Below are 26,564 nucleotides of genomic sequence, written 5' to 3'. Positions count from 1 at the left end.
ATAATTTTTACCAGCTAACAACATTTGTAATAGTTTTAAATGGTAATTTTTTTTATATATGCTGGTTTGTGCATGGTTGCATTTAAAGATTAGTATATTGTAATATAGCCATAAAATAAAAGATGGATTGTTGCATCAGATATGACTGCAGAAAACTAGCTTGAGGCTAGTTTTCTTGGCCGGATTATTAGTTTTCTGTAAATGTGATTTTCTGGCAGGTTAAATGCTTGACTGTCACTTTAAGAAGTGATGGGGACAGTGGAGTTGAATATGAGGATTGAATGTCAAGTATTAATCATCTGTCTTGCGTGACAATTTTCAATTGGGGGTCTGTGGGGGTTCTTGAACATACTGCTTTGGGTCAGTAGACTAAAATGTCAAAAAAATTATTCATTTATTATTTTAGCATTGTTTATTTCTAAATGCAGTTCATTTCTTCTATTGTTTTTTAATTGAAAGAAGCTACAACATGTACTGTTTGCTAATGTTATAAATAGGGGCATATTATGCCCTTTTACAAAGTCTCGGTTTTGTTTTTGGGGTCTACTAGAATTGGTTTGCTTGAATGTTCAAAAAACATATTCTTTTTTTTAGATATTTTACAATACTGCAGCACCCCAGTAACGCTCTAAAGCATCGTTAGCCAACTATGGTCGCAAGTTCCGTCGTTATCAGCATAGTTCAACGATTTGGTGTTTCCCGAAACCATCGTTCCAACGAACATTCGCAAACAGCATCGCAAACTTGTGTGGTTGGAACGACAGCTCTCGACCTGTGGTTAGAAGCATAGTTTCTAGTTTACATGAGATGTAGACTGAATAAATCCTTATCTTTAGCAAAATAAGCAAGCTGACATTCAGTACAGCCCGTGTTACTTATTTGGAATACATACAAATGTAATTTACGTCTTTTAGTTTGTCAAGAGATTTAAAGCACCGTTTTTGAAGAGTGCGCATGTGCGAACGTGCTCTACTATGTAAGAACGAGCCAAATATTGAGCAAAATAACTGAGAAAAATTAGAAATGGTCTTCAGATGCCATGTCTGTAACTTATATGACAAAATCTAGCGTTAATTCGATCTCAAACAGATTAATTAAAATAAGTTATTAGTCCACCACGTGCGAGACGTCATAAACCAACGTGGTTGAACGATACTTTGCTACATACGGTTTCGGGAAACAGTCGTGACTAGCTAGTTGATTTCTCCAACGATGCATCGTACTATGGTAGTTAAGCAGCGAGCTATATAGTTGTACGGGAAACGCACCCCTGTTTAGTTCCAGTCTATACTTCCGAAAAGTGTAATGTGCTCTGATTGGTTGGCTGGACCAGTTTGTTGTGATTGGTCAGCCGCTTCGAGCGTGTTTGGGAAATGTCACGCCCCTCACCATAACTGCAAGTTTCAACACACTACTAATGCAACTCAACCAGGCCTTTTCTTTTTTTTGCGCATATGTTGGGCGGAAATGATTTAAATGAGGAATATATGTTCATTCCTAGAAGAAAACTCAATCGAGGCTTTTCAGAGAGTTTAAGAAAGAGTGCGCACTGATATAGAGAAGAATCAGACCTCAAACAGCAACATTAAACACTAAAGAAAGTTGAAAATGTAGCATAAAAGCATAATAGGTCCTCTTTAATAGAAGTTATTCAGAAGAGGTTCCTAAGTTGGAAAATGTTGGCATCCTTTGGGCAAGTGTTATCACTTTGTGTATGAGGTATTTTATTTTCTTAATCTTTCTGTTTTAATGAACCAAACTTGCTTCTGTGGATGTTTATCAGGAGTGGCGGCACATTTGTTTTGGGATTTCAGTACAACAGATAGCGAGTCGGAGAAAAAAAAGCTGATGCTTTCTGCTTACTGATAACAACCTCATTGAGCAGTCAGCAAAATATTAAAAATAACAAATTCCAGCACTGACTCATTCATTATCGCATACACAAACAAAATGAAACCCATGCTTGACAATTGGAAATGCTTCCCCTGTATCAGATAAATCCTTTTCGAGGTGGAAACAGGCATTGTGTTTGCAGATTCACAAACTTGAGTGATGTTTTTGGACTACAGTTACATTGCTTAACATGAACTTACTTCATTTATATTCATGTGTAACTGTTTTTCTGCAACTGTGCCTCTTCACAGGGCCTCATCTTTGCACAGTGTGTGTGTGTGTGTGTGTGTGTGTGTGTGTGTGTGTGTGTGTACTATAGCCACCGTGTACGGTGTGAGCAGGACATTCCCAAACCAGCAAAAAGAAAATGCCAGAACACATCAGCTCAACCAGCCATGAACATCAATGCACTCTCAGAAAAAGAAAGCGGGAGTGAGAGACAGAGAAGGAAATACCATTTATCTCACCCTAAAGGAGAGCACATGAGAACACGCAAGACTTCATAGACAGAAATTTCTGTATGCATATCTCACATCCAGGGAATATATATCACTACCCTACAGATATATTCACCTCAATTTAAACTTTGCATTTAACTCTCTGATGCATGGTGAACACTACAGATGTGTAACTCTCTCATAATTAATCATTTTTGAATTATTACTTCCATATTATTAAGATATGGAATCATTACGTTTGTGTTTAGAATTTTAAATAAACACAATTGTTGTTATTGTTAATTGAAATTGAATTAAAGGTGAAATCAAATTAAATATAAATATTATCTGAAAAGCTTGAACTTAAATAAGTTAAAATGAAAATTAGAAATGTTGTCTTGAAGTTGAAGTACTAAAATGACTAAAACTGAAATAATAAAGCTAAATAAAAACTAATAAAAATGACAAAACCACATAATAAAATGATTAAAACTTAAACAAATATTAAAATATAAAAGTCAGTTAAAATTATTAAGAAATACTATAATAGTATATAAAACCAAAATATTATAATTAAGATGATTATTTTTTTATATTTGTGTTTTAAAAATTCCTGCATCACAGGGTTAATTCTGCCATCTTGGGTCTTTTCTTTAAAGCACTGACATTCCCAACTTATGTTTTATTAGCTTGGTTATTCATCCAAAATTGTAGTTGTAAGGCCACAGGTTATGATTTAGCTTTGTTCATTTAAACATTTATTGTGTATTTGTTTACGTTTTTGGTTCCTTGAATGCTGTCTGACCTTAGATCAAATCAGAAGATGGCGTGAGTGTGTTTAGTAGCAGTTCAATTACTTGCATCGAGCTCTTTCACGCATCCATAACTGTCGAATCTTTAAAGTGGGTTTTACGATGGCTTCCCCTGTGCTGGTTTTGTCGTTGTCATTGTCAGATCTTCGCATTGTAAACTCAAACTGATCCGTCCGCCGTTGAAGCTGACACTGATTGGTTGGGCCGTAATTTTCCCGGACAAGGAGGTTTCAGTGGACTTGAGGCCAAATGTGGAGTTGAGAATGTGAACGCTGAAGATTCATCTGTGTGTACAAGGCCAAGTGTGTGCGGTGCTGCACTTTCAACAGGGTGACACAGATTCCTGCACAGGCCGGTTACTCTGACCAGAGCCCTTGTGTCCTAGAGAAGGGCACTTAACCTTTTGCTTTGGCTCCATGCTGTGTATCAATGTTCCTGTTAGAGTCTAGAAAAACAACTACTCCTGTATTCAGTATCTATCCAAGTCATAAAGGTTAAATGGCAAAAGAAGATCATTCAGTACAAATTTAATTCTGCAACCTCCATTCCCTTGTCCAAATTGTACATTCATATAAGCTGGTCCTTTTCATGGCTAATATGAAACATTTGGAGGCAGATGTATTTCATTTATGTTAATTATTCATCTGTTTTTTTTCTTCTGTTGACTTTAGTTGTCCACTTCACTTTGGCATTTATAGAGACATTGCTGCTATGTGAAGGTAGTAGACTTTAACAACAGCCCAGTATTTACTTGGTAAAGTGTATGTGTATTCTTCCTTCCTTCCTCCCTCCCTCCCTCCCTCCCTCCCTCCCTCCTTCCTTCCTTCCTTCCTTCCTTCCTTCCTTCCTTCCTTCCTTCCTTCCTTCCTTCCTTCCTTCCTTCCTTCCTTCCTTCCTTCCTCCCTCCCTCCTTCCATCCTTCCTTCCCACCTTCCTTCCTTCCTTCCTTCCTTCCTTCCTTCCTTCCTTCCTTCCTTCCCCTTCCCCCCCTTCCCCCCTCCCTCCCTCCCTCCCCCGTCCACCCTCCCCCGTCCACCCTCCCCCTTCCACCCTCCCCCTTCCACCCTCCCCCTTCCTCCTTCCTTCCTTCCTTCCTTCCTTCCTTCCTTCCTTCCTTCCTTCCTTCCTTCCTTCCTTCCTTCCTTCCTTCCTTCCTTCCTTCCTTCCTTCCTTCCTTCCTTCCTATCTACCAACTTACCTACCAAATACTATGGGTATACAAAAAAGGTAATTATGGGATAACAGCGGTTATAGTTTAATTATAATTGTATTAATATTTTGAATGAGCTTTTGTTTTGTTGTTGTTGTTGTTGTTGTTTTCATGTTAGTTATAGTTAGCTGTTAGCTATTTCATTTTGTGCTTTTGTTATTTAAAAATATTGCTATTTAGGTGTCATTTATATACCCTCCCTCCTTCCCTCCTTTCTTCCTTCCTACCCTCCCTCCCTCCTTCCTTCCTTCCTTCCTTCCTTCCTTCCTTCCTTCCTTCCTTCCTTCCTTCCTTCCTTCCTTCCTTCCTTCCTTCCTTCCTTCCTTCCTCCCTCCCTCCTTCCCTCCTTTTCCCTCCTTCCTTCCCACCTTCCTTCCCTCCCTCCTTCCTTCCCTCCTTTTCCCTCCTTCCTTCCCACCTTCCTTCCTTCCCTCCCTCCCTCCCTCCCTCCTTCCCTCCTTCCCTCCTTCCTTCCTCCTTCCCTCCTTCCTTCTTTCCTTCCTTCCGTACTTCCTTCCTTCTTACCTACCAAATACTATGGGTATACAAAAAAGGTAATTATGGGATAACAGCGGTTATAGTTTATTTATTATTTTATTAATATTTTGAATGAGCTTTTATTTTTTATTTTTTGTTTTCATGTTAGTTTTAGTTAGCTGTAGCTATTTCATTATGTGCTTTTGTTATTTTAAAATATTGCTATTTAGGTGTCATTTATTTTCATTTACTTGCCAAGGCAACATTTCACATTTTTGTTTAGTTTTAGATTTTTAACTAATATATTTTGTTTTATTTCAACTTTATTTGAATTAACCCTGTATTTTAATTAAAGAACCCTGTATAACAAACTAGCTTGTTTTAAGTATTCAGATGACATACTTATTAAATTAGGCAATAATATTGGTCTACAGTTGCTTCTTCAAAAGAGTAACAAACATTTTATTTTATTTTATTTACTCACCAGTGCAATTGAAAACCCCTTCCGTCCACATGTTGGCAGAAGTAAAGGTATAGGAAAACAACACACACATTTGCACAACAGGCAGCGGCAGCGTGGTGTGCGTGTTGTCTAGCACCTGAAGCTGTTGATGTTAATGTGTAGTAAGATGTTTCAGAGGTTATGGTAGGTCAGCTGGAGTCTGGACAGCACAGGTTTTTGCTGCATTGAGCTGAGCTTGACAGGTCTTGTCTTGGAGATGAAAACAGAACAAGGCAGGCCTTCAGTAATATGACTTGTTGTGCTGGTTCTGCTTGTGTCATTTTGTAAAGCTGTTGTGGGTTCATTCTGGGATTTGGAAAATAACATCTGAAACATCACACCAAAATAAACATTCTGCCATCATTTACTCACTCTCATGTTGTTCCAAACAGGACAGCATTTAAGTCGCTACTCACGGAAAATCTTATCTATTGTATGGCTTCAGAATCATTGTAATTAAGCACATATATACATTTAATGTTGCTTTTTTGTCTTTTTTGGAACTTGTCAGTGCCTGGGTAGAGTTGCACCAGACTTTCGTAAGTTTTTACTTAAATTGGAACGTAAAGTCCTCACTAGGTACACATTAATACTAGCTGGTTTGTAACATAGTCATATACGTAAAGTCCCACTGAAGAGCCTTGAAACGTGCAGCTTTATACAGTATTTTGACATAATTTCCACAGGGCGGGGCATATCAAACAGCCCCTCCCCTTTTTTAAAATAGCCAATTGTGTTTAGTATCACTAATAAACTTGACTTGACTTGACTTGACTTGACTTTAATGTAAGAAACAAAGTCAAACAGTTTTGGAACAGCATGAGGGTGAATAAATGATAACAGAATTCTTGTTTGGTGCTGACTTCAAAGGAAGCTTCACATTTTGTTCGATGATTCTGCTATGGAGAAACGGCAACAAGAACACAGCATGAAAGTACTTCATAATCTCCTACAAACATAATTTCAACTCGTTTGTGATTTTGTCCTCAGCTAGGATTGTCTCTTAAATAACTCAGTGACTTTAATGAGGATATTATCAATCTGACTCAAATAATAGGGAGATTACCCTCAAAAACATAGGGAGCAAGTTTAAATAATCCTCTACACAAAGGGAATATAAGCAGCCGCTTTGCTCTTCCAACAGTTCTTCCAGTAAATATATTTCATATGATATATCATATTTCAAATATATTTTATACTCAAAATATTGTGACATTGCTTGTGAAATAGTATTTGAGGTCTAAGGCTATATAGGAAAGAATTTGCTCATTGTTTTTCACTTCCATGCTTTATGTTGTTTTTTGTACTCCTGAGATGAACAACTGGTGTTTGTGTATGTGGAGACATTGTACATGCTTAAGTACTGTTATGCATAAAACTATTTGTCAATTGAGTGACCAGGGCAATGCTGAGCATCTGTATTGGCTCAGACTAGAGCCGTGTGTCTGGGCATCGGCATATTGCACATCCGTTTTTTATCCTCTTAAGGCTCTGTGTTGGTGTGTGTGTGTGTGTGTGTGTGTTTTGGTGGGGTAGGCTAATCCTTGAGGTGACGAGAAATGACCAGAGGAACAAAAACAACACTGTTTCTGCTAGAACTTGAGATCTGAAGCTGCCTTTTCTTGTTGTTACATTGGATATTATTAATATTAAATTACTTATCTCATTACAATGGTGCACATACACCAGCAAGAAGCATGTCTGCCAATCAGCATATATTTAACATTTAACTGTTACGAAAGGATAGAGGGGACAATAGCAAGTAAAACAGGTCTTTATTAGAATATAAAGCACAAGTCTCAGAGTGAAAGGGATGCAGACAAAGTTCCCAGAAGTGTTGGAAGATCGCCGGTACAGTTCTCAAGAGAGGTGTGTAGATCACAAGATCCTTCTCAATGCGATGGAACACTTTGATGAAGATGCAGGCAAGGCAGCGCAGGCTTGCGTGGACAACTCGATCAGATGGTCAGACGTGAAGTGATGAACCCAGTGTTGGTGAAGAGTGAAGACTTTAACTGTAACGACGAACTTCCAGACGAAGACAAGGCAGGAGACACGAGGAGCCGAAGAAACGGGAACACAACAGGCAACATCCACAAAACAACGATCTGACAAACACAAGATGCATGAGGTGAGTATAAATAGGCAGTGGTAATGCACAACACCTGTTGCTGATCTCCCGGAGGACAATCAGTGGCCACGCCCACACACACACACATTCATTCACAAAACACTCACACACAGTGCAAGGGAGCGTCAATGAATTCCTCAACCGTGACAGTACCCCCCCTCCTAGGAACGCCTCCTGGCGTTCCCAGACCCCCTTACCTGGCGATTGTAATCATCGATAAGGGAGTGATCCAGGATGTCCCTAGCAGGCACCCAACTTCTCTCCTCCGGACCGTAACCCTCCCAGTCCACCAGGTACTGGAATCCGCGTCCCCTCCGTCTCGAGTCCAGAATTCGATTTACCGAATAAGTGGGTTCCCCATCTACGAGTCGCGGCGGTGGGGGAACCGGGGCTGGCGGATTAATGGGTGGATAAAATACGGGTTTCAATTTGGAAACATGGAACACGGGATGAATTCTTCTGTACGCAGAATGGAGTTTGAGGCGAACTGTCACCGGGCTAATGATCTTGGTGACAGGAAATGGGCCAATGAATTTGGGAGCTAGCTTATTAGAAACGGAGCGGAGTGGAATGTTCTTAGTAGAAAGCCACACTTTGGAACCGACGACATACACGGGAGGTCTTGACCGGTGGCGATCGGCCTTAACCTTGGTGCGCGCCCTTACTTGGAGCAGAGTCTCACGGGCTCTGGTCCATGTACGGTGACACCTCTGGACAAAAGCGTGAGCGGAGGGGACCGCGACTTCGGATTCCAGACTAGGAAAAATAGGTGGCTGGTACCCTAAGCTACCCTCAAACGGAGATAGGCCCGTAGATGACACAGGTAACGAGTTGTGTGCGTACTCCACCATTGAGAGTTGTTGACACCAAGAGGAAGGATTCTTGGCGGCAACACATCGCAACATTCTCTCCAGATCTTGGTTGGCCCTCTCGGTCTGTCCGTTGCTCTGGGGGTGGTAACCCGAAGATAGACTGACAGTGGCCCCCAGTAATTTACAAAATTCTTGCCAAAATTTGGAGACAAATTGGGATCCCCTGTCAGAAACCACGTCTGTCGGGAGGCCATGTAACCGAAAGACGTGATCGATGACAGTCACCGCTGTTTCCTTGGCTGAAGGCAATTTGGGCAAGGGAATAAAATGAGTCGCCTTCGAGAACCGGTCCACTACGGTTAAAACAAACGTATTGCCTTGGGAGGGTGGGAGGGCGGTAACAAAATCTAGCGCTATGTGGGACCAGGGTCTCGAAGGGACAGACAGCGGTTGAAGAAGCCCATCTGGGGGTCGATTGGAAGTCTTACCAACCGCACAGGTCGAACAGGCCAAAACAAAATCTCGAATGTCGCAAGCCATAGATGGCCACCAGAATCGTTGCTTAACTAGAAATCTAGTACGGTTTACTCCTGGGTGACAGGCCACATTGGAACAATGACCCCACTGAATAACGTCGGACCGTAATCCCTCCGGCACAAACAAACGGTTCGGTGGGCACCGAGACGGAGGCGTTACCCCTTCTAAGGCCGTCTTGACCCTCGATTCGACCTCCCATCAGAGTGTGGAGATGAATAGAGTCTCCGGTAAAATGCACTCGGGAGTAGACGGGCGTTCGGATGGATCAAAAATACGAGATAAAGAATCGGGTTTGATGTTTTTAGAACCCGGACGGTACGAAAGAGTAAAATCAAAACGACCGAAAAAAAGAGCCCACCGAGCCTGCCTGGAGTTGAGTCTTTTGGCAGATTGAATATATTCTAAGTTCTTGTGATCGGTCCAGACGATAAAAGGTACCCCCGACCCTTCTAACCAATGTCGCCATTCTTCCAATGCTAACTTGACTGCCAACAACTCCCTGTTACCAATGTCATAGTTACGTTCAGTAGGAGACAAACGATGAGAAAAAAACGCGCAAGGATGCATCTTGTCGTCTGAAGAAGAGCGCTGAGAGAGCACTGCGCCTACCCCCACCTCTGACGCATCGACCTCCACCACGAACTGACGTGATAGATCAGGGGTCGTAAGAATGGGAGCCGAAACGAAGCGGCTCTTCAGGTTGGCGAATACAGCTTCGGCTGTTTCGGACCATCTGAACGTCGTTCTGGGGGAGGTCAAGGCAGTCAGAGGCGCGGCTAGTTGGCTGTAATTACGGATGAAACGTCGGTAAAAATTGGCGAACCCCAGAAACCTCTGTAGGGCCTTACGGGAATCTGGACTTGGCCAATCCACCACAGCCTTAACTTTGTCAGGATCCATGCGCACTCCCTCAGATGAAATGATGTAACCTAGGAAAGGGACAGACTGTGCATGAAAAGCGCATTTCTCCGCCTTGACAAAAAGCCCATTCTCTAGCAACCTCTGAAGCACTCGTCTGACGTGCTGAACGTGTTCCTGGAGAGACGAAGAAAAAATCAATATGTCATCCAGGTAGACATAAATGAACTGATCGACCATGTCTCTCAGCACATCATTGACGAGTGCCTGGAAGACCGCTGGGCTATTGGAAAGCCCGAAAGGCATAACCAAGTATTCAAAGTGCCCTCTGGGGGTGTTAAAAGCGGTCTTCCATTCATCCCCCTTCCTGATGCGGACCAAATGATAAGCGTTACGTAAGTCCAGTTTTGTGAAGACCGACGCTCCCTGCAACCTCTCGAAGGCTGAAGACATCAACGGCAAAGGATAAGTATTCTTTACCGTGATGTTGTTCAACCCTCGGTAATCAATGCAAGGTCGCAGAGAACCGTCCTTCTTCCCCACAAAAAAGAACCCCGCCCCCGCTGGAGAAGAGGAAGGTCGGATGAACTTGGATGCCAGAGAATCAGAAATATATTTCTCCATGGCCTCCCTCTCGGGAACAGACAGAGAGTAAAGCTTGCCCTTAGGCGGAGACGTACCTGGCAGTAGATCTATCGCACAGTCATAGGGACGATGCGGAGGAAGAGAAGCAGCTCTGGACTTACTGAACACTTCCTTCAGGTCGAGGTACTCCGCGGGCACGTTTGACAAATTCACCGACTCTTCCTGCAAGACAGAACAAGACAGAGACGAACCAGCAGACACTAAACAAGACGCATAACACTCAGTGCTCCAGGCAGAAACGGAATTATGTCCCCAGTTCACCCTGGGGTTGTGCTGCACCAGCCAGGGGTGACCGAGGACAATGGGAACCTGAGGGGAGTCCATGAGGAGAAATGACAGTTCTTCGGAATGATTGCCGGATGTGGTGAGTGTTATCAGAGCGGTGGTGTGAGATACTGTGGGTAACTGTTGTCCGTTGAGTGTGCTGACTGAGATCTGGTTAGCGAGTGGTGTGGTGGGAATCTGAAGCTGTTGTGCAAGTGACCAGTCCATAAAGTTACCTTCCGCGCCGGAGTCGAGAAGAGCTTGACAGTGATGTGACCGAGTTGCCCACTGCAATCTCACCGGGAGGAGGGTGGAAGAGGTTTTCTGGATGGAGACCCCGCCCGACAGGATCCTCTTCTTCACTGCCGGGCACGCTCTTTTACTGGGCAATTATTGAGAAAATGTCCAGCTCCGCCACAGTAGAGACACAAACCTCGGGACCTCCTTCTCTCTCTCTCCTCCCGGGAGAGCCGGGCTCGACCCACCTGCATGGGCTCGTGATCGTCGACGGGGCTGACCGCATCACGAGCGTTGAGTGGGGGGATCCCAAAACTCCTCTGTGTAGGTGTCGTACGAGTGTGTAGTTCCAACCGATGCAGGCGTGCATCCACTCTTAAGGCCAGTTCGATCAGGTCGTCGAGCCTCCCTGGCAGATCCAGGGTATAAATCTCGCGTTGGATGCGGTCAGCCAGCCCATGCAGGAAGATGTCCCATTGCGCCTCCTCGTTCCAGCGGCACTCTGCGGAGAGGGTGCGAAACTCAATGAAATAGTCGGCGACGGATCTTTCTCCCTGGCGGATGTCTGCCAGCTGGCGAGCCGCCTCTCTGCCTGCGACTGCCCGATCAAACACCCTCTTCATCTCCTCCGAGAGTGCCGCGAACGAGTCACAACAGGATCGATGGTGTCCCACACCGCCGTCCCCCATAGCGCCGCACGCCCGGACAGCAGTGTGAGCACGAAGGCCACCTTCGAATCTTCAGTGCAAAAAGTCTGGGGTTGGAGAGCAAAAAACATAGAGCACTTGGTCAAGAAAGCTCTACAATAACTTGGCTCACCAGAATAACTCTCCGGCGTCGGAAGACGCGGCTCATGTTGACGGGCGGGTGCGGGCGGTGCGGGGGGGACCGGCGGTGGGTTGGGCGCAATGGGCTGTGTCAGTTGTTGAATCTGTTGGGTGAGCCCGGACACCTGCGCTACCAATGCCTGCACCGCTCTTCCAGTTGCGGCGAGATTCTCCTCCTGCCGCTCCATACGGGCTGTGTTGTGTGCGAAGTAATCTGTGACTTCAGATCCGCTTGCTGCCCCCTGCATGGTCAGATCGTTCTGTTACGAAAGGATAGAGGGGACAATAGCAAGTAAAACAGGTCTTTATTAGAATATAAAGCACAAGTCTCAGAGTGAAAGGGATGCAGACAAAGTTCCCAGAAGTGTTGGAAGATCGCCGGTACAGTTCTCAAGAGAGGTGTGTAGATCACAAGATCCTTCTCAATGCGATGGAACACTTTGATGAAGATGCAGGCAAGGCAGCGCAGGCTTGCGTGGACAACTCGATCAGATGGTCAGACGTGAAGTGATGAACCCAGTGTTGGTGAAGAGTGAAGACTTTAACTGTAACGACGAACTTCCAGACGAAGACAAGGCAGGAGACACGAGGAGCCGAAGAAACGGGAACACAACAGGCAACATCCACAAAACAACGATCTGACAAACACAAGATGCATGAGGTGAGTATAAATAGGCAGTGGTAATGCACAACACCTGTTGCTGATCTCCCGGAGGACAATCAGTGGCCACGCCCACACACACACACATTCATTCACAAAACACGCACACACAGTGCAAGGGAGCGTCAATGAATTCCTCAACCGTGACATTAACAGAGTGCAGCAATGCCCACTTTTCCAGTATTGTATTTTTCCAATTAATTTTTCCCATAAGGATTTAAAAAAAAAAAAGGTCGTTGTTAGTCGTGAACCAAACCAACTAGATATGAGGTGAACCACAACAATGATTTGTAGCAAAAATTTAGACAAAAAGGCAAAGGTACAAGACTGTGTACATAAAGGCTTTTAATGAGAGAAAGAACTATTGCAAATGACGTAATCAAATGAAAAATTATGGAGAAATATAAAGCTATTGATTTAAAGATGTTGATTATAAATCTTTAGAATCACTATATTTTATGTTTATTGCAATATATATATATATATATATGCAAACAATTACACTGACTTATTGGAGATTTCTTTGCAGAATCATGGGTAATGTAGTTTTTCACCAAGAATTCTACTGTTCAACATGATAATAAAAAAAAATTAATGCTGATGGCTTCAGCAAAATCATCATATATAAACAACCTCAGAGCTCACAGTATAGTCCCTATAGGTCTGTCTTTAACATTTGAAAAGTTATTGTTAAAAAGACTATTGCACTCTATATACAGCAGACCTCATGCGCTGGAGAAACAAGCGCGCAGCCATCTTTAGAATTTTGCGTTTGAACTTCTGTTTTTACGGTAGCTCTGTATATTTCTATAGCATCGCTGTTGAAGAGTAATTACTGGTGAAGTGTAGAGTTAATGTTAACATGAGCATTGTAATGTTTGAGGCGGATGTCAGTAGACCGGGAAGATTTTAAAACGAGCTGTTCATTCAAAAATATTAAGATCTTACCTTAATGCTATGGAAATACAAACCGGAAGACCGAACACAATGAGCGCAGCGCTGAAAAGGGGCGGGGCTACATGAGGTCTAGAGTGGAGAGGAATTTTGGACCAATGAGTTTTCATGGTGGGCGGGGCTATGTAGCACAACACATTCAAAAATAGAAACCAGTTTGGACAAAACTTTTGGATTTACATTGATGAGATATAACTTTGTCTAAAGCCCTATTCGGACGGGATTAACTTTACAAGGGTAGATGGAGTAATGTAATTTTAGAACAGGACGTCTGTAATATATATATATATATATATATATAACAGTTATGTATATATATAAAACAGTTATGTCCGGTCGAACGATGTAGGCCTATTAATTAACTTCAGATTGGATTGTGTTGGTAATAGGCACTTACCTAACGCTAAAAGATGTTTTGTGCCTCTAACAAGTGCTTTCGATCTTCTTTCTGATCTGAGTGGTATGTGGAAAACACTTGAGTTTTGCCACAGACTCGTCCCAGCGTCTAGAACACAACTGAATGCTTTTCCAAGCGTCTCCATAATTGAAAAACTGCGGAAAACTACTTTTAAACAGGAAATGATGAAATGTTTACATACATATTTACAGCGGGTCTATTCACACAGGATTAGCATTACCTGAGGTAATTTTTCCGGAGCTTTTTACTGAAGGTAAAAGTCGCCGTAATATTTACTGACATTGTCCGTAATGATTACTGAGATGGCACATTCGGACGGGACTAAAATCACAGAGAAGCTCTGGTAATTATTACTTTACCCCACCTCATGTTAAACTTCAGTAAAAGTATAAAGCTATATCTTTTTGATAATCAATATATTGTTCTCTGGAGAACTTTTTAAACAAGTTTATTTAATCTCATTGCTGTCTAGGAGGAACTTTTCTATGGGTTCCCTCATATGTATTTTTAGAGTCTAGTGTGAAACTGACAGTCACGTGTACGGCATGTGAGGCCAAACTAGTGGAAGAAAATGGTTGTTCTCTCCATGTTTCTCTCTCTCTCATTTTCTTTTCACAGTCAGCTTGCTTCAGCTTCAGGGCATGGCTGCTTTAAACCGAACACAGTTAGATGATGCTGAGGGATGCTGAGAGTTTGTGTGTGTGTATTGTGAGAGTGTGTGTAAATATGCAGTGCACACTAGTCCTTTTTTTGGTGGTATTGAAGAGACCGTGGTACATTTACTTTGACACAAAGAACCAAATATAACTCGCAGAATTCAAAGGGAGTAGAGTGGTAAATGTGGCAGTATATGTTCAGCATGTGCTTTGCAATTCTTCCTATATATAGTGCTCATGCTTTCAGGTCATTTTAAAATGATAATCATTAAATATAATTATAGCTATGGGTTAGAGCCTAAGAATGGGGGGAGACAATGTGTTTGTGTGTGTGTGTGTGTGTGTGTGTGTGTGTGTGTGTGTGTGTGTGTTGTTCAGATTACTGTGCTTGTCCCAGATTATGCTCCAGAGCTGAGAGATTAAATTACTTCCTTTTTAAAAAAAGAAAACAAGCATGGAGGAATGCTATTATTATATGCATTTTTTTTTCTGAATTATATATTAGGTCACTCAAATAATTTTCTCACTGTGCCATTGTGTGCTGTTTTTAAAGGTGAATCTCACATCCGTCTTAAATGAAGGGGTTATATTTTTACATTACATTTTGCATAAAGAAAGGAAGACAATTTTCTCATTAGATTATTATTAAATTAAAATGAATTATTATATATTAATGAATGAATACAACTGAAAAAATAATATAGTTTAGCATTACTCTAATGAGAATAAGAGTTATAAGAGTTCACATAAGACTCATTAGATTCTCATTACAATTAAATTAAATAATATATTTTATATAATATTTTTTAAATTACATTATTGACAATTGAGGCTTCATTGCAATGAAAATAATGCCACAATTGAATTTCTTTAAGCAAAATATCAGCACTCCACCCCCCTTCTTTTCGATTTTGTTTTGAATTATGACCTGGACATGTTCTTGAAAGGTTTGGTGAGATTCACCCATAAAGCATATCACGCCTCCAGAGCGAATCTTATCCTCTATAAATTATACTCCCTTTCCATTTCCTCTTCTGGGAGTACACTTGGGTAACCTTAATCTAATTCCTGAATTGTGAATATTAACCTCAGTGTCAGTTCCATGAAAGGTGTGCAGCTCTCGACACCTCTTTTGTATTGAACTTGTGTTGTATCCTTCACTATCTTCATAACCACTGATAAGGCTGGATAAGTCTTAGCTCGTCCCTGCAGGGGATTTGAAGCTCAGTAAGTCATGTTCTGTGTTCACCCTATCGCGCGTATAGCATCAATATCATGCAGCTTGACAGATTAATGTTGCATTGGATTGGAATGTTGAACATTCCGAGGTCCTTGAGTATTAAATGTAACATTTCTTCACACTAACTATGAGGTTCTCAAACATAAAACAGCTGATTTGTACCATTAGATAAGCAAGTTAAGAGCAAGTTATTAAGATTATTACCTTTACGTCCCATGCAGCAAGAACAAGAATGTTGCATTTTGGTTGCAATTATGTTACATTTCACTAAAAACACTACTTTGACCCGCCCTAAAACACTGTAGGACGGTGACTGGAAGAGTTTGGTTCATGTTGTCCACATGTTGTGTTTTCTGCGCTGCATGAACTTCAAAAGGATGAGGACTCACGCTGGAATTATGGAATTCATATGAATCCAACATTACTGTTCGTATCACTGTGTATCAAGCGCTGAGAAAGCCTCTAGAGATGAAATTCAGATATGGTAATAGACGTTTCATTTCTGACATGCGCTGTAATTGGAACTGTTTCAGATGATGTGCAATGTGTTTTATGAGAAAATTAAAGTGTTTTTTTTACCTCGGATGCTTGTAAACCTGTTGTAGGAGACCTCCAAAACAAAATTAAGAACCTTTAAAATAACATAATGGGGGCACTTTAAAAGAAACATGGGTATATGTCACATTGGGTACATTAGTAAATTAGTATTTACCACAACCTTTTTGTAATTTTAAAAAATAGTTCACCCCCAAAAAATGTAATTCTGTCTTCATTTACTCACCCTCATGTTATTCCAAACCCCTACAACTTTCTTCTGTGGAAAACAAAAGAAGATATTTTAAAGAATATTATATATATATATATATATATATATATATATATATATATATATATATATATATATATATATATATATATATATTTTTTACTATTGAGATTTACCTATAAGATGTTTCTTCACATAATTCAGAGCTTCTTCCCCACTCTTTTCTCTCTTAACTCTGTTCTTTACCAGTGTTATTTTAGTATTCATCCATAATGTTCCTATTGTAAGCCACACCGGGTGAATTACAGTGAAGTATCAATATACTGATACATTACTGTCATTTGGATCTAGACAGAACCTGCGGGGCTGAGCATTTGCTCTAGAATTGATCTGTGATTGTGAATCTGATGTCAGTCAGTTACATGCTTGTCTAGGCGTCTGTGTCGTTGGCTGTCAATGAATTGATTATACATAATCACTAACAAAATGAAGTACAATGTAGGGGCTTTAAAACTGGTGCTTTAGTGCAATGATTATCCCTTTTTCTTGAGAACAAGAGATAGTGATAAAGATAGAGATTCAATAGTGTTAACAAGGTGTGAGAGCCTAGGTAATTTATAGGCTTTCATGCAGCTCTAGAGTTGGACTAGAGTTGGATTAGAAAGTGCAGAACAGGCTAGACAAAAACTGTGTGTTTTGAAGGTAAAGTGTGTCATTTCTGTTCAACTAGCAGCACCAACTGTAAATGCAAAAATAATGACTGTCCTGTGGATGTTGTGTGGGCATGTGCCCAATTACCCATATGGTTAATCTGGCCCACAGCCTAACTTTGCCTAATTTAATATAAAAAGCAGTACCGCTTCTTCACCATTAACAGAGGGCAATGAGGGCATCTACATTTTATCCACCATATGTAGCATGAAATCGCCATGCTACAGGTGGTGGCCTCCCATTGGCTGGATGTTTCAACAACTGTCTTGATTTCATGTGGTGAAGAGACTGGTATTCAAAAGCCAGAGAAGGTACAGAACCTAAAGTCATGGCTATCAGAGGGTCTGAGTGCTACTTGAATCTCTGCAGTGAGAGACTGTAGGTTTATTAGGAACTATTAGAGCATTTTTTTGAATGTTTCCCAGCTGTGACTTTCTAAATTTATCAGTGTGCTGCATAGCTAATTAACTGGTTCATGTCATGATGGCTCAATAATACCTATTTAAGTCCAAAAACATTGCCTTATACCCACAATAGCTATGTTTCCATTCAAAGTTAATTTAACTTTTGCGAATAAAGCGTCGTTATGTTCAAAGGAAATTGGTGCTAAAAATGGAAGTTGCTGCAATCAGGGAAGCCACTGTGGCTCTTTTTTCCTGCATCATAAATGACTGGCATCTCAGCTCTCAGACGAAACGCAATAAACGCTTTCATAATATCTTGTGTTTGGATTCCTGGTGCTTGGGAACTCAATCATGTGAGACACTTCTGGAAGGGAATTAAACCAAATCATTCTGATGACAGACTTTGGCTCAGGCACTTCAGAATGATCAAACCAACATTTGAGATGCTGTGCAATGAGAGAAGTCCGCTGGTTAGTCCAGTTATCCAATCACATCCACTGCGCATCGAGGGATTCATTAAAAATAAACAATACAGCTTCTTCACCATTAATAGAGGGCAATGAAGGCATCCACATACTAGCATTAATTGTCAGATTATATCCACCAATTATGAAGATTCTATCATTTACTCATCCTTATGTCTTTCCAAAATATGACTTTCTTTCTTCTGTAGAACATAAAACAGTAACCAGCTTGTCCAAGCGGCTCTTTTTCTTACAATGAAAGTGAATGGTGACCACAGATGCAAAGCTGGAGATGCAAACGACTTAAATTTCAACCTGTTTCTCACACACAGCTTTCTGTGAATGCAGAGGACTTGGAATATAGTGCACAAGTCAAATGAACTAGTTTTAATGCATTTACGCCGCTTTTTGGAACTTTGATATTCATTGTTTCATTATAAGGAAGAGAGCAACTCGGACATTCCGCTAAATCTTTCACTTTGTGCTCCATGAAACTGAAGAGTTTGGAACGACATGATGGTGAGTAAATGATATCAAGATTTTTGATCATGGGTGAAGTAATCCTTTAAAAGGCCGTGAACTGTATGGCAATATAACGCCAGGGATTGAGCTCTTTTTGAGAATTACTTGGGGAGAAGTCTTGTTGGGTTTCAGGGGAAATATATGATTTCAGCATTTGCCATGACAGATGATGGATTATATCATCTTAACCTTTAACCTTTTGTAGATTCCCAAGTCTTGCACACTCTGCAACACTCCAGCTGGGTCTGCTGTGAATAAACTGAATGCAATATTGAAAGAGGATCCAAGGGAAGATGAGTAATAAAGAATATTTAAAACACAGGAGGTTTTGTGCGCTCGTGAGCAGGGGCTGGGCAACACTGATTTTTTTGTCATGGTTAAGGTCAAGGTTTCCATAGCAACAGGCACCATTGAGGTTGCAGTGATAATGGTATGAATAATTTATCACATGGAAGGATTATGACTGAGTTCCAAAACACCTCATGGTGTGTGACTGTATGTGCACCTGTTTGTATGTATGCAAAATGTATGGTTCTGCGGCCGTTAACTTCTTCCTTTATCGTGATACCATCACCACCGTTACTGGACAGACATTGCATGGCAACTTCAGGTGAGGAATTGCCATGGTATTTCTGTCACATTCTCTAATTAGCATCACAGTGACATTGAGTCGTCATGGAAATGCTCATTTGCGTTTTTCTCATTCCATTCAGTTGTGTTTCTGAAGGTGTCTGGGAGTGTGTTTGTCGAAAATAAGATGCTTAATTAGTTGTATATTAAATGTGCAATAATTACGTATCTATTAATTTAGAGATAAAGTTGAATAAGGAAATTAATGAACTAATTTATCATCACCACCACCGTATAAGCATAATTGATTAGGCTGTGATCAGCGAGTATGAATAATAATGTCATTCATACATAATTAATAGCTTCTTAAGCACGTTTAGTAGAATAAGACTGCTATTAAGGTCAAACGAGCATCACACACACATACAGGTTGTTTATTTCACAAAAAATAGTGATATTTTTTCTGCATTTCAAATTTCTGTCGCTTTCTGTCTGTCTCTACACTCCCATCTCTGTCTCACCCTCTGAGAAGGCTGCCATCTGGACCACTTTCATTTAGAGCACACACTCACACACACACACACACACACATACACACACACACACACATCTGGAGATTAATGTATCAAGCCATAGACATTTGATGGAAATATCACCCAGAATTTAATGCATGATTTTGATTAGGATTGTCAGTGTTTTGCTGTAATACGTCATTGTGTGAATGGGTGGCTTATAACCAGCTGTGATTAAACAGTTTTGTTTGAGTTTAATGAATGGAAACTCTACCTGCTCATGGGTTTGGCTGAGAGGAATCCCCTCTGTGACTGATCCACTTTGACCTTTGACCTTAGTCCTCAATATAAACATGGTGGGAAAGTATTTTATAACTGCCAACTAGGATCCTGCTTCAACGTTGTCACAAACGGTTGCACAAACGTGAGGAAAGGGTCTATTTGCAGCAGTGTCAATATATCCCAGTTTCACAGACAAGGCTTAAGCCTAGTCCCAGACTAAAATGCATGTCTGTGAAACCAGACCTATATGTAGGACTATTAAACAAAACTCAAAAATACTCAACGGGAACAGAACAACCGTAATACCACGACGAGAACTGACAAAGAACAGAAAGAAAACCAAGGCTTAAATACACAGAACAAACCAATCAACGAAATGAGCAACAGGTGTAACTGATAATCAAACAATGATTAACCAAGGTAACCAACTGAAAATACAGGAAACAGAACTAATCACATAGAAAAACCCAGATAGTCTCATATGCCTTGTATACATTGTACGATTTTGGGCTGTCCCAGATGAAAGATGACCAAACGTGCTGATTTCTGTGGAAAAAAAACACAATTGCCAAATTGCGATTCATCTGGCTCTATTTGTTTACCACGAGCGTATGCTGATGATGTTTTATTCTTCTATACTAATGCTGCGTTCCAGACAGCTCGGACGTCTGATTGCCTGGAACTCACCGAGATCTGAAGTGGGATATTTAATTTGACATATTCCCACATCCAACCTCATCTGGGATGCAACATAACTTGCGTCATAGCCTACGATTTAATAGGTGTCATTATCAGTCTACACATGTCCTACCCAAGTTTATTAGATCCATGTTGTACAGTGCGACTTGTAATGATCTTATAGGATTGCTGAAATCGCAGGCATTACTAAAGCAGGCATTACTCATTTTAAAATCTTCCCGGTCGACTGATATTTGCTTAGTCATCTGCTTTAAACATTTCAGTCCTCATGATAACTTTCGTTAACTTTACATTAAGTAAATCCACTGCAAAAGCTAATTACTCCTGGACAGCAATGCCATAAAAATATACAGAGCAACCACAAAACGGAAGTTAAAAGACAATATTCTAAAGATGGCAGCGCCCTCGTTTCTCTGGCGCATATGGTCTATACAATTATTGTTTTAAAAGGATTTTTTATTTATTAAAAGTAAACACAAAGCTATTATGATTGACTATATTTTCATGCCATCTTTTCATATATAACCATTGCATGCATTATGTTTATGTCTGACCAAGAATGTTTTTTGTTAGTTGTGTGTCCGTTTGGCCAAATTAATGGAACATCTCCCTTGACAATTATAAACTGCATTAATTCTTTATCATTATTTTTTGTTCAGAGTTCAGAATATTCTGTTTTCTCCTGCAGAGCTCCTGGGTGCTGCTAAGAAGGTGAATGTGAACTTCCAGGACACAGACGGGTGAGTTTCATCTATACTACAGTGACATCACATGATGTCAATCAATTAAATTGAGTAGTGATGAAATGATATGGGCTATTCAGTGGCCAGCGCCTATATTAAAGGAAACAGCGTTTGCAACTTAATGTAAGGTATTTCCAGGTGAAACATGGCTGTACGTTATTTTATTCTTTGGCACTTGATTGGATTTCGAAAAGTGAATGTTATACGAATTGGCCATTAGGTGGTTAGAGGGAAGGGCTTGAAAACTACGAGTGATTGATGACATCAGTACCATGCAGTCTATTTTGAGTTCATGGTTAAGTTAGCTAGTGGACAGTGCAGATTACAGCTAAAGCAGAGGTGTGTTGTTATTAGAATGCTGCAGTGTGCTAGTAGTAGAGAGAGATAGTGTGTGTGTGTGTGTGTGTGTGTGTGTGTGTGTACACGTGGTTTGGGGCTCTGGCAGAGAGAAATCTCTTACTCATGGAAGTAGGTCATAGCCTCCTGCTCAGTTAGACAGTGAGGGATTGGAGTAAAGTGGCAGAGTTGAGCTGCAATGAAGTCAGATTAGGGACTCTCTAAAAAGTTACGCATCGACCTCAAAGTGCCCCATTATGCTCTTTTGGATAATAGTGTGTAATATATCTGTTTGTGAATGTAAAAGGTCTTCAATGTTTCATTGAACAAAGTGCATGATAAAAGCAGTCATTGTCTCCCAAAAGAAAGAACCAATTCTGAACTGCCTAAAACGAGTCGTCAGTAATTCTTACTGTACTTCCTGCTCGAGCCTATGTAGGTTTGAACAGTTTAAAAATTCAGATATGGTAATGAGCGATTGGTTTTCTTACACACTGTAAGTGGCAGACCAGTCATGACAGACTGGGCCATTTGACCAATCAGAGCAGGCTTTCGGAAAGGAGGGGTTTAGAGAGACTGGATCAAACCAATTCAAACACTGTGAGAAAAGAGGTGATGCTGCGATGAATAGCTTTTATGAGAAAATTAACTACCCAAGCTTTCCTTGGAGTGTTTATGAGCAAAGCTGTGACTCATTTGTGAATGAAACATTATTTTGAGTGGAATCTCCTGATTGAATTGGTTGCTCCACTTCCCAAACGTGGGTTGCGTCTGAAAACTTAGGCAGCAGACCTGTTGAAATTAATTCTTTAGTTTTTATTGGCAACCTGTAAAATAGCAAAATATGGGCACTTTAAAGCACTTGGATTGGAAATAAGACCTGACATATTAGGATTGGGCATTATGAGGACATATAGCTATTAGACTGTTTTGAAGAAGATATCTTGACCATAGCAGGCCTAGAAATTAGTACACACACAGATTAACCTCAAGATTTTCTGCAGAATAGTAATGCCTGTCATTCACTCCCCTGTTTCTGATCACCGACCATGAGTTAGTTTATCCTTATTTAATTGCATTTTAAGTGCAAGTGGTTAACTTAACTAACTTAAACTTAAATTTTAAATACATGTTGAATACAGGTTTTTTAACATGAAATTTCATTATTTTTGTCTATTCTAAATGGAATCAATAACAGTGCAGTAGAGGTGATTACGGGGGCAATTTCTACAATTTCAGGACACGCACAGTTCTGTCTCTAACTGAGAAAAATGAATGCCTTTGAGAGAAATTTCATCAAAAACAGATTTTGAGAAGTCTTCTGCTGCCTGAACTTCTATTATCTTTGAATCCATAGTAATATCTATCTAATCTCTAGTAGGACGCTGGTTGGATGCTTACATGAATGACAGATGCTAAAAGATTTAGTACCAAATAAAGGTGAAAAAAATTCAGTAACATTAATTAATACATATAAAGCAATTATAATATGACTTTGATATCATAATGATTTACCAAAACCTGACTTTTTTTTTCTTATGTGACAGAAATTGGCTTCCATATTATGGTACAACAGGTTATTTTAATTTAAACCCAACCACTCTTATTGCACCAATAACCTTTTATTAAATTTGAGTCATTTATTGGCTCGGTACTTTTGCCATATGAATGTTTCTTATACCAAAAGATCCCCCATACTTCAACATTTTTACCATATTTAAATCGATTCCAAAGCTTTCCCTCCTAAAAACATGTGCATAATTATTATTTTTTTTTTATTTTTTTTGCAGATTCTATATGTCGCTATAACATAACATGGTTAATGCATATTGTGTTTGTGTGCTTGTTTTGTAGGTTATCTGCCCTTCATCATGCTGCTCTTAATGGTAACGTGGAGCTGATTGCGCTGTTGCTCGAGTCACAAGCCGTCGTTGACATCAAAGACCAGAATGGTACAAACACACACAGTACCTTTTAATAGTCTCATATGTACAATATGTACAGTATTTACTCAATTTACAGATGAATCAGTTATTAAAATAGTTAGACTACCGTTCAAAATCGCTAAGAGTTTTAAATATTTTTTGAAAGGTCTCTTTTAAACACCAAGGGTGTATTTATTTGATCAACAATACAGTTAAAACTGTAAAATATAATTTAATTTAAAATAATTGTTTTCTATTTTCTACAGGTATCTAAAAAATACCTGTCCCCTTTGGAAGCTTGTTTCCACAAATGAATATAAAAAAAAAATCTCTTTTTATTTCTCAGATATGATGTTTTTTTCTCAGAATTGCGTAATATAAACTCGCAATCGCGAGTTATACAGTCAGAATTGCGAGATATAAACTCACAATTGCTAGTTTTAAAGTCAATATTGCGGATAAACTCACAATTGCGTGTTATAAAAATCATATCTCAAAATCAAATCATCTGAATTTTGTTTCTCAGAATTGTGAGTTTATAAAAGTCATTTAGAGATAAAAAGTCGCCTTTACTTTTTTTTATTATTATTAATTTGTGGAAACAAGATTCCATAGGGTACAGTATTTATTTTTAGATAGAAAATAGAAAACAATTATTTAAAAAAATGTAATAACACGCAATTGCGAAAAAAAAAAAATGTCAGTCTTTTTTTCCTCAGAATTGGACTTTGAAACTCGCAATCGAAAATAAGTCAGAATTGCGAGATGTAAACTCACAATTGTGAGAAAAAAAAGTCGCAATTGTCTTTTAAATAATTTTATTTCGTGGAGGAAACAAGCTTCCATAGTCCCCACACCTTTGAATGGTAGTGAATATGTTTCTCATTGTAACTACCTCCTGTTTTCTGAAGGGATGCGGCCCTTACATTACGCTGCTTGGCAGGGCAAATGTGAGCCCATGAAAATGCTGCTCAAAGCAGGGTCATCAGTCAACAGCCAATCAGATGAGGGACAGATCCCTTTACACCTCTCATCACAACACGGCCATTATGAAGGAGTGAGTAAATGCACATAAACAGTCAGACTTGCGTGCTTATGCACATATGCTGTACACACACACACACACACACACACACACACACATACACACACATACTCACTGCACTGTGTGTGTTTGCAGAGTGAGATGCTGCTCCAACATCAGTCGAACCCCTGCCTCAGAGACCACGCTGGGAAAACCCCTCTAGACTTGGCCTGCGAATTTGGACGTGTCACGGTCAGTTACGCAGTGTTTGTGTGTGTCTCTCTGTGTACGGCACGCAGGGGTTTGTGATAGATGGATGAGAAGCGGTGCTCCGCAGTGGGAATGAGGGACAACAAACCTCTTCACGTTTTCAGCCAAATGTACAATAGGAAGCCCGACATGCACTCACACCCCGGTTTCCACTGCTTGCAAATGAGCACAAGAGACTCCTACGTAACAGTTTATTCAGACTTGGGTTTTGTTAAAGGTACAGTTCACTCAAAATTAACATTCTGTCATTATTTACAAACTCCAAACCCCTATGACTTTTTTTTCTTCCGTGGAACAAAAGGAGCATTTTTTTTAAATTGTACTGGATACTAGTATTTTCATGCAACTGGAAGTATTCATGTATGTATTTTTATAATTATTTATTGAATCATTTCAAATCACCTTGTTCACTTATTTATGCATGAATGTCTGGGTTTGTTTGTTTTTATGTATATTTGATTATTATCTCTATTTGTTCATTTAATCATTTAAAATCCCCTCTTTCATGCAAAATAACCATAAATGTATTATAAACATCCATGTACTCTTTACTTCAAATCTTATGAAGCCATATTAGCCATAGTTTTGTGTGAGGAACAGAGCAAAATTTAATCATTATACACTGATAATCTTCACGTCAACCATTGCAACTGGGTTATTCAGTTCACCGAGAACCTTCAGTGAACTAAATCAGTCTGATTTTTCAACGACTCATTCAGTCCACGGCTCCGTCCGAAAACTTAAAAATGCTGCCTTCTGAGGCTACATTTCAAGATAGGAAGGCATCAAGGCACATCCAAATCCAATGTTAGCTTCTTTTCCAGTCTCCTGAGATACCTTCATTGTAGTAATTAAATATTTGCTTGGTTATTACCAAAGCTTGCTCTATTTTGTTGTAGATCATTAAACCATCATGAGGTATCTTCATGTGCCTACAAAGTCATTGCCTGATAAGGCAGCGAGGCAACAGGTCAAGTTTTCAGACGCAACCCACATTTTGGAAGTGGAGCAACCAGTTCACTCAGGAGATTCCACTCAAAAGAATGATTCATTCACAAATGAATCACTGCTTTGCTCATAAACACTCCAAGGTAAGCTTGGGTAAATCCATTGAAAAATGACTTATCTGTTCCTCACATAAACCCATCAACTTCAGACGTCTTGCACTATACATGAGTCCATAAGTGAATTTATGAGTTTGATACTTTAATGGTATTTGGCATCCCTTTGAAGTTTAAAATCCTTCTTTTGTGTTCAATGGGAGAAATAAATTCATATGGGTTTAGAGAGTCATTGAGGGAATTATTCTTTACCATTCACCTTTGTTTTATTTGACATATTACATATTGTTTTGCTGACCTGTTGTTTTATTTGTCCTAATAGATCATTTCTTAGGCCATGTCTCATATTTTTAATGTTAAAGTTGCTATAAGTGATGTTCTGTTTCGCTAACTTCCAGCCAGACTCAGAATCTGAATTAGATCACTCCCTCTCTCCAAAATATCTTGCTCCTAAAACATGTCAGCGAACCTGTCAGCTTACTCGAACGCTCAAAGTGACTGACAGGCGGAGAGCGCCTCAAAGTTCTCTGATTGGCTAAACAATAGCAATCAAATTCGTTTTTTGCTGTTCACAGAGCTTAAAGCCGTCACAGAGACAGGTGTGATGTCTCATGATACCCATTTCAGTGATATATTGCATGCTATTCTAGAAAAAAATATTTACAACACTTTTAACTCATGTAGTTTTTACAGTGTAAAAATAA

At 40.0% G+C, this 26,564-nt stretch overlaps 1 protein-coding gene across 1 annotated transcript in view; it reads left to right on the top strand.

Moving 5' to 3' along the window:
* LOC308687754 (caskin-1) overlaps positions 1-26,564 on the top strand; it is a gene marked incomplete at its 3' end in the record, with an annotated part of 55,562 nt that overhangs the window by 4,768 nt on the left and 24,230 nt on the right. The window contains exons 2-5 of the mRNA XM_081360475.1: positions 21,190-21,241; positions 23,435-23,532; positions 24,417-24,562; positions 24,686-24,781. Coding sequence (XP_081216601.1) covers positions 21,190-21,241; positions 23,435-23,532; positions 24,417-24,562; positions 24,686-24,781 — 392 coding nt within the window. The remainder of the gene's footprint in view (positions 1-21,189; positions 21,242-23,434; positions 23,533-24,416; positions 24,563-24,685; positions 24,782-26,564) is intronic.

The sequence above is a fragment of the Scardinius erythrophthalmus genome, assembly GCF_964197995.2.
Source record: "Scardinius erythrophthalmus genome assembly, chromosome: 3".
Classification (NCBI taxonomy): domain Eukaryota; kingdom Metazoa; phylum Chordata; class Actinopteri; order Cypriniformes; family Leuciscidae; genus Scardinius; species Scardinius erythrophthalmus.
This window is presented reverse-complemented; position numbering and strand designations above follow the sequence as displayed.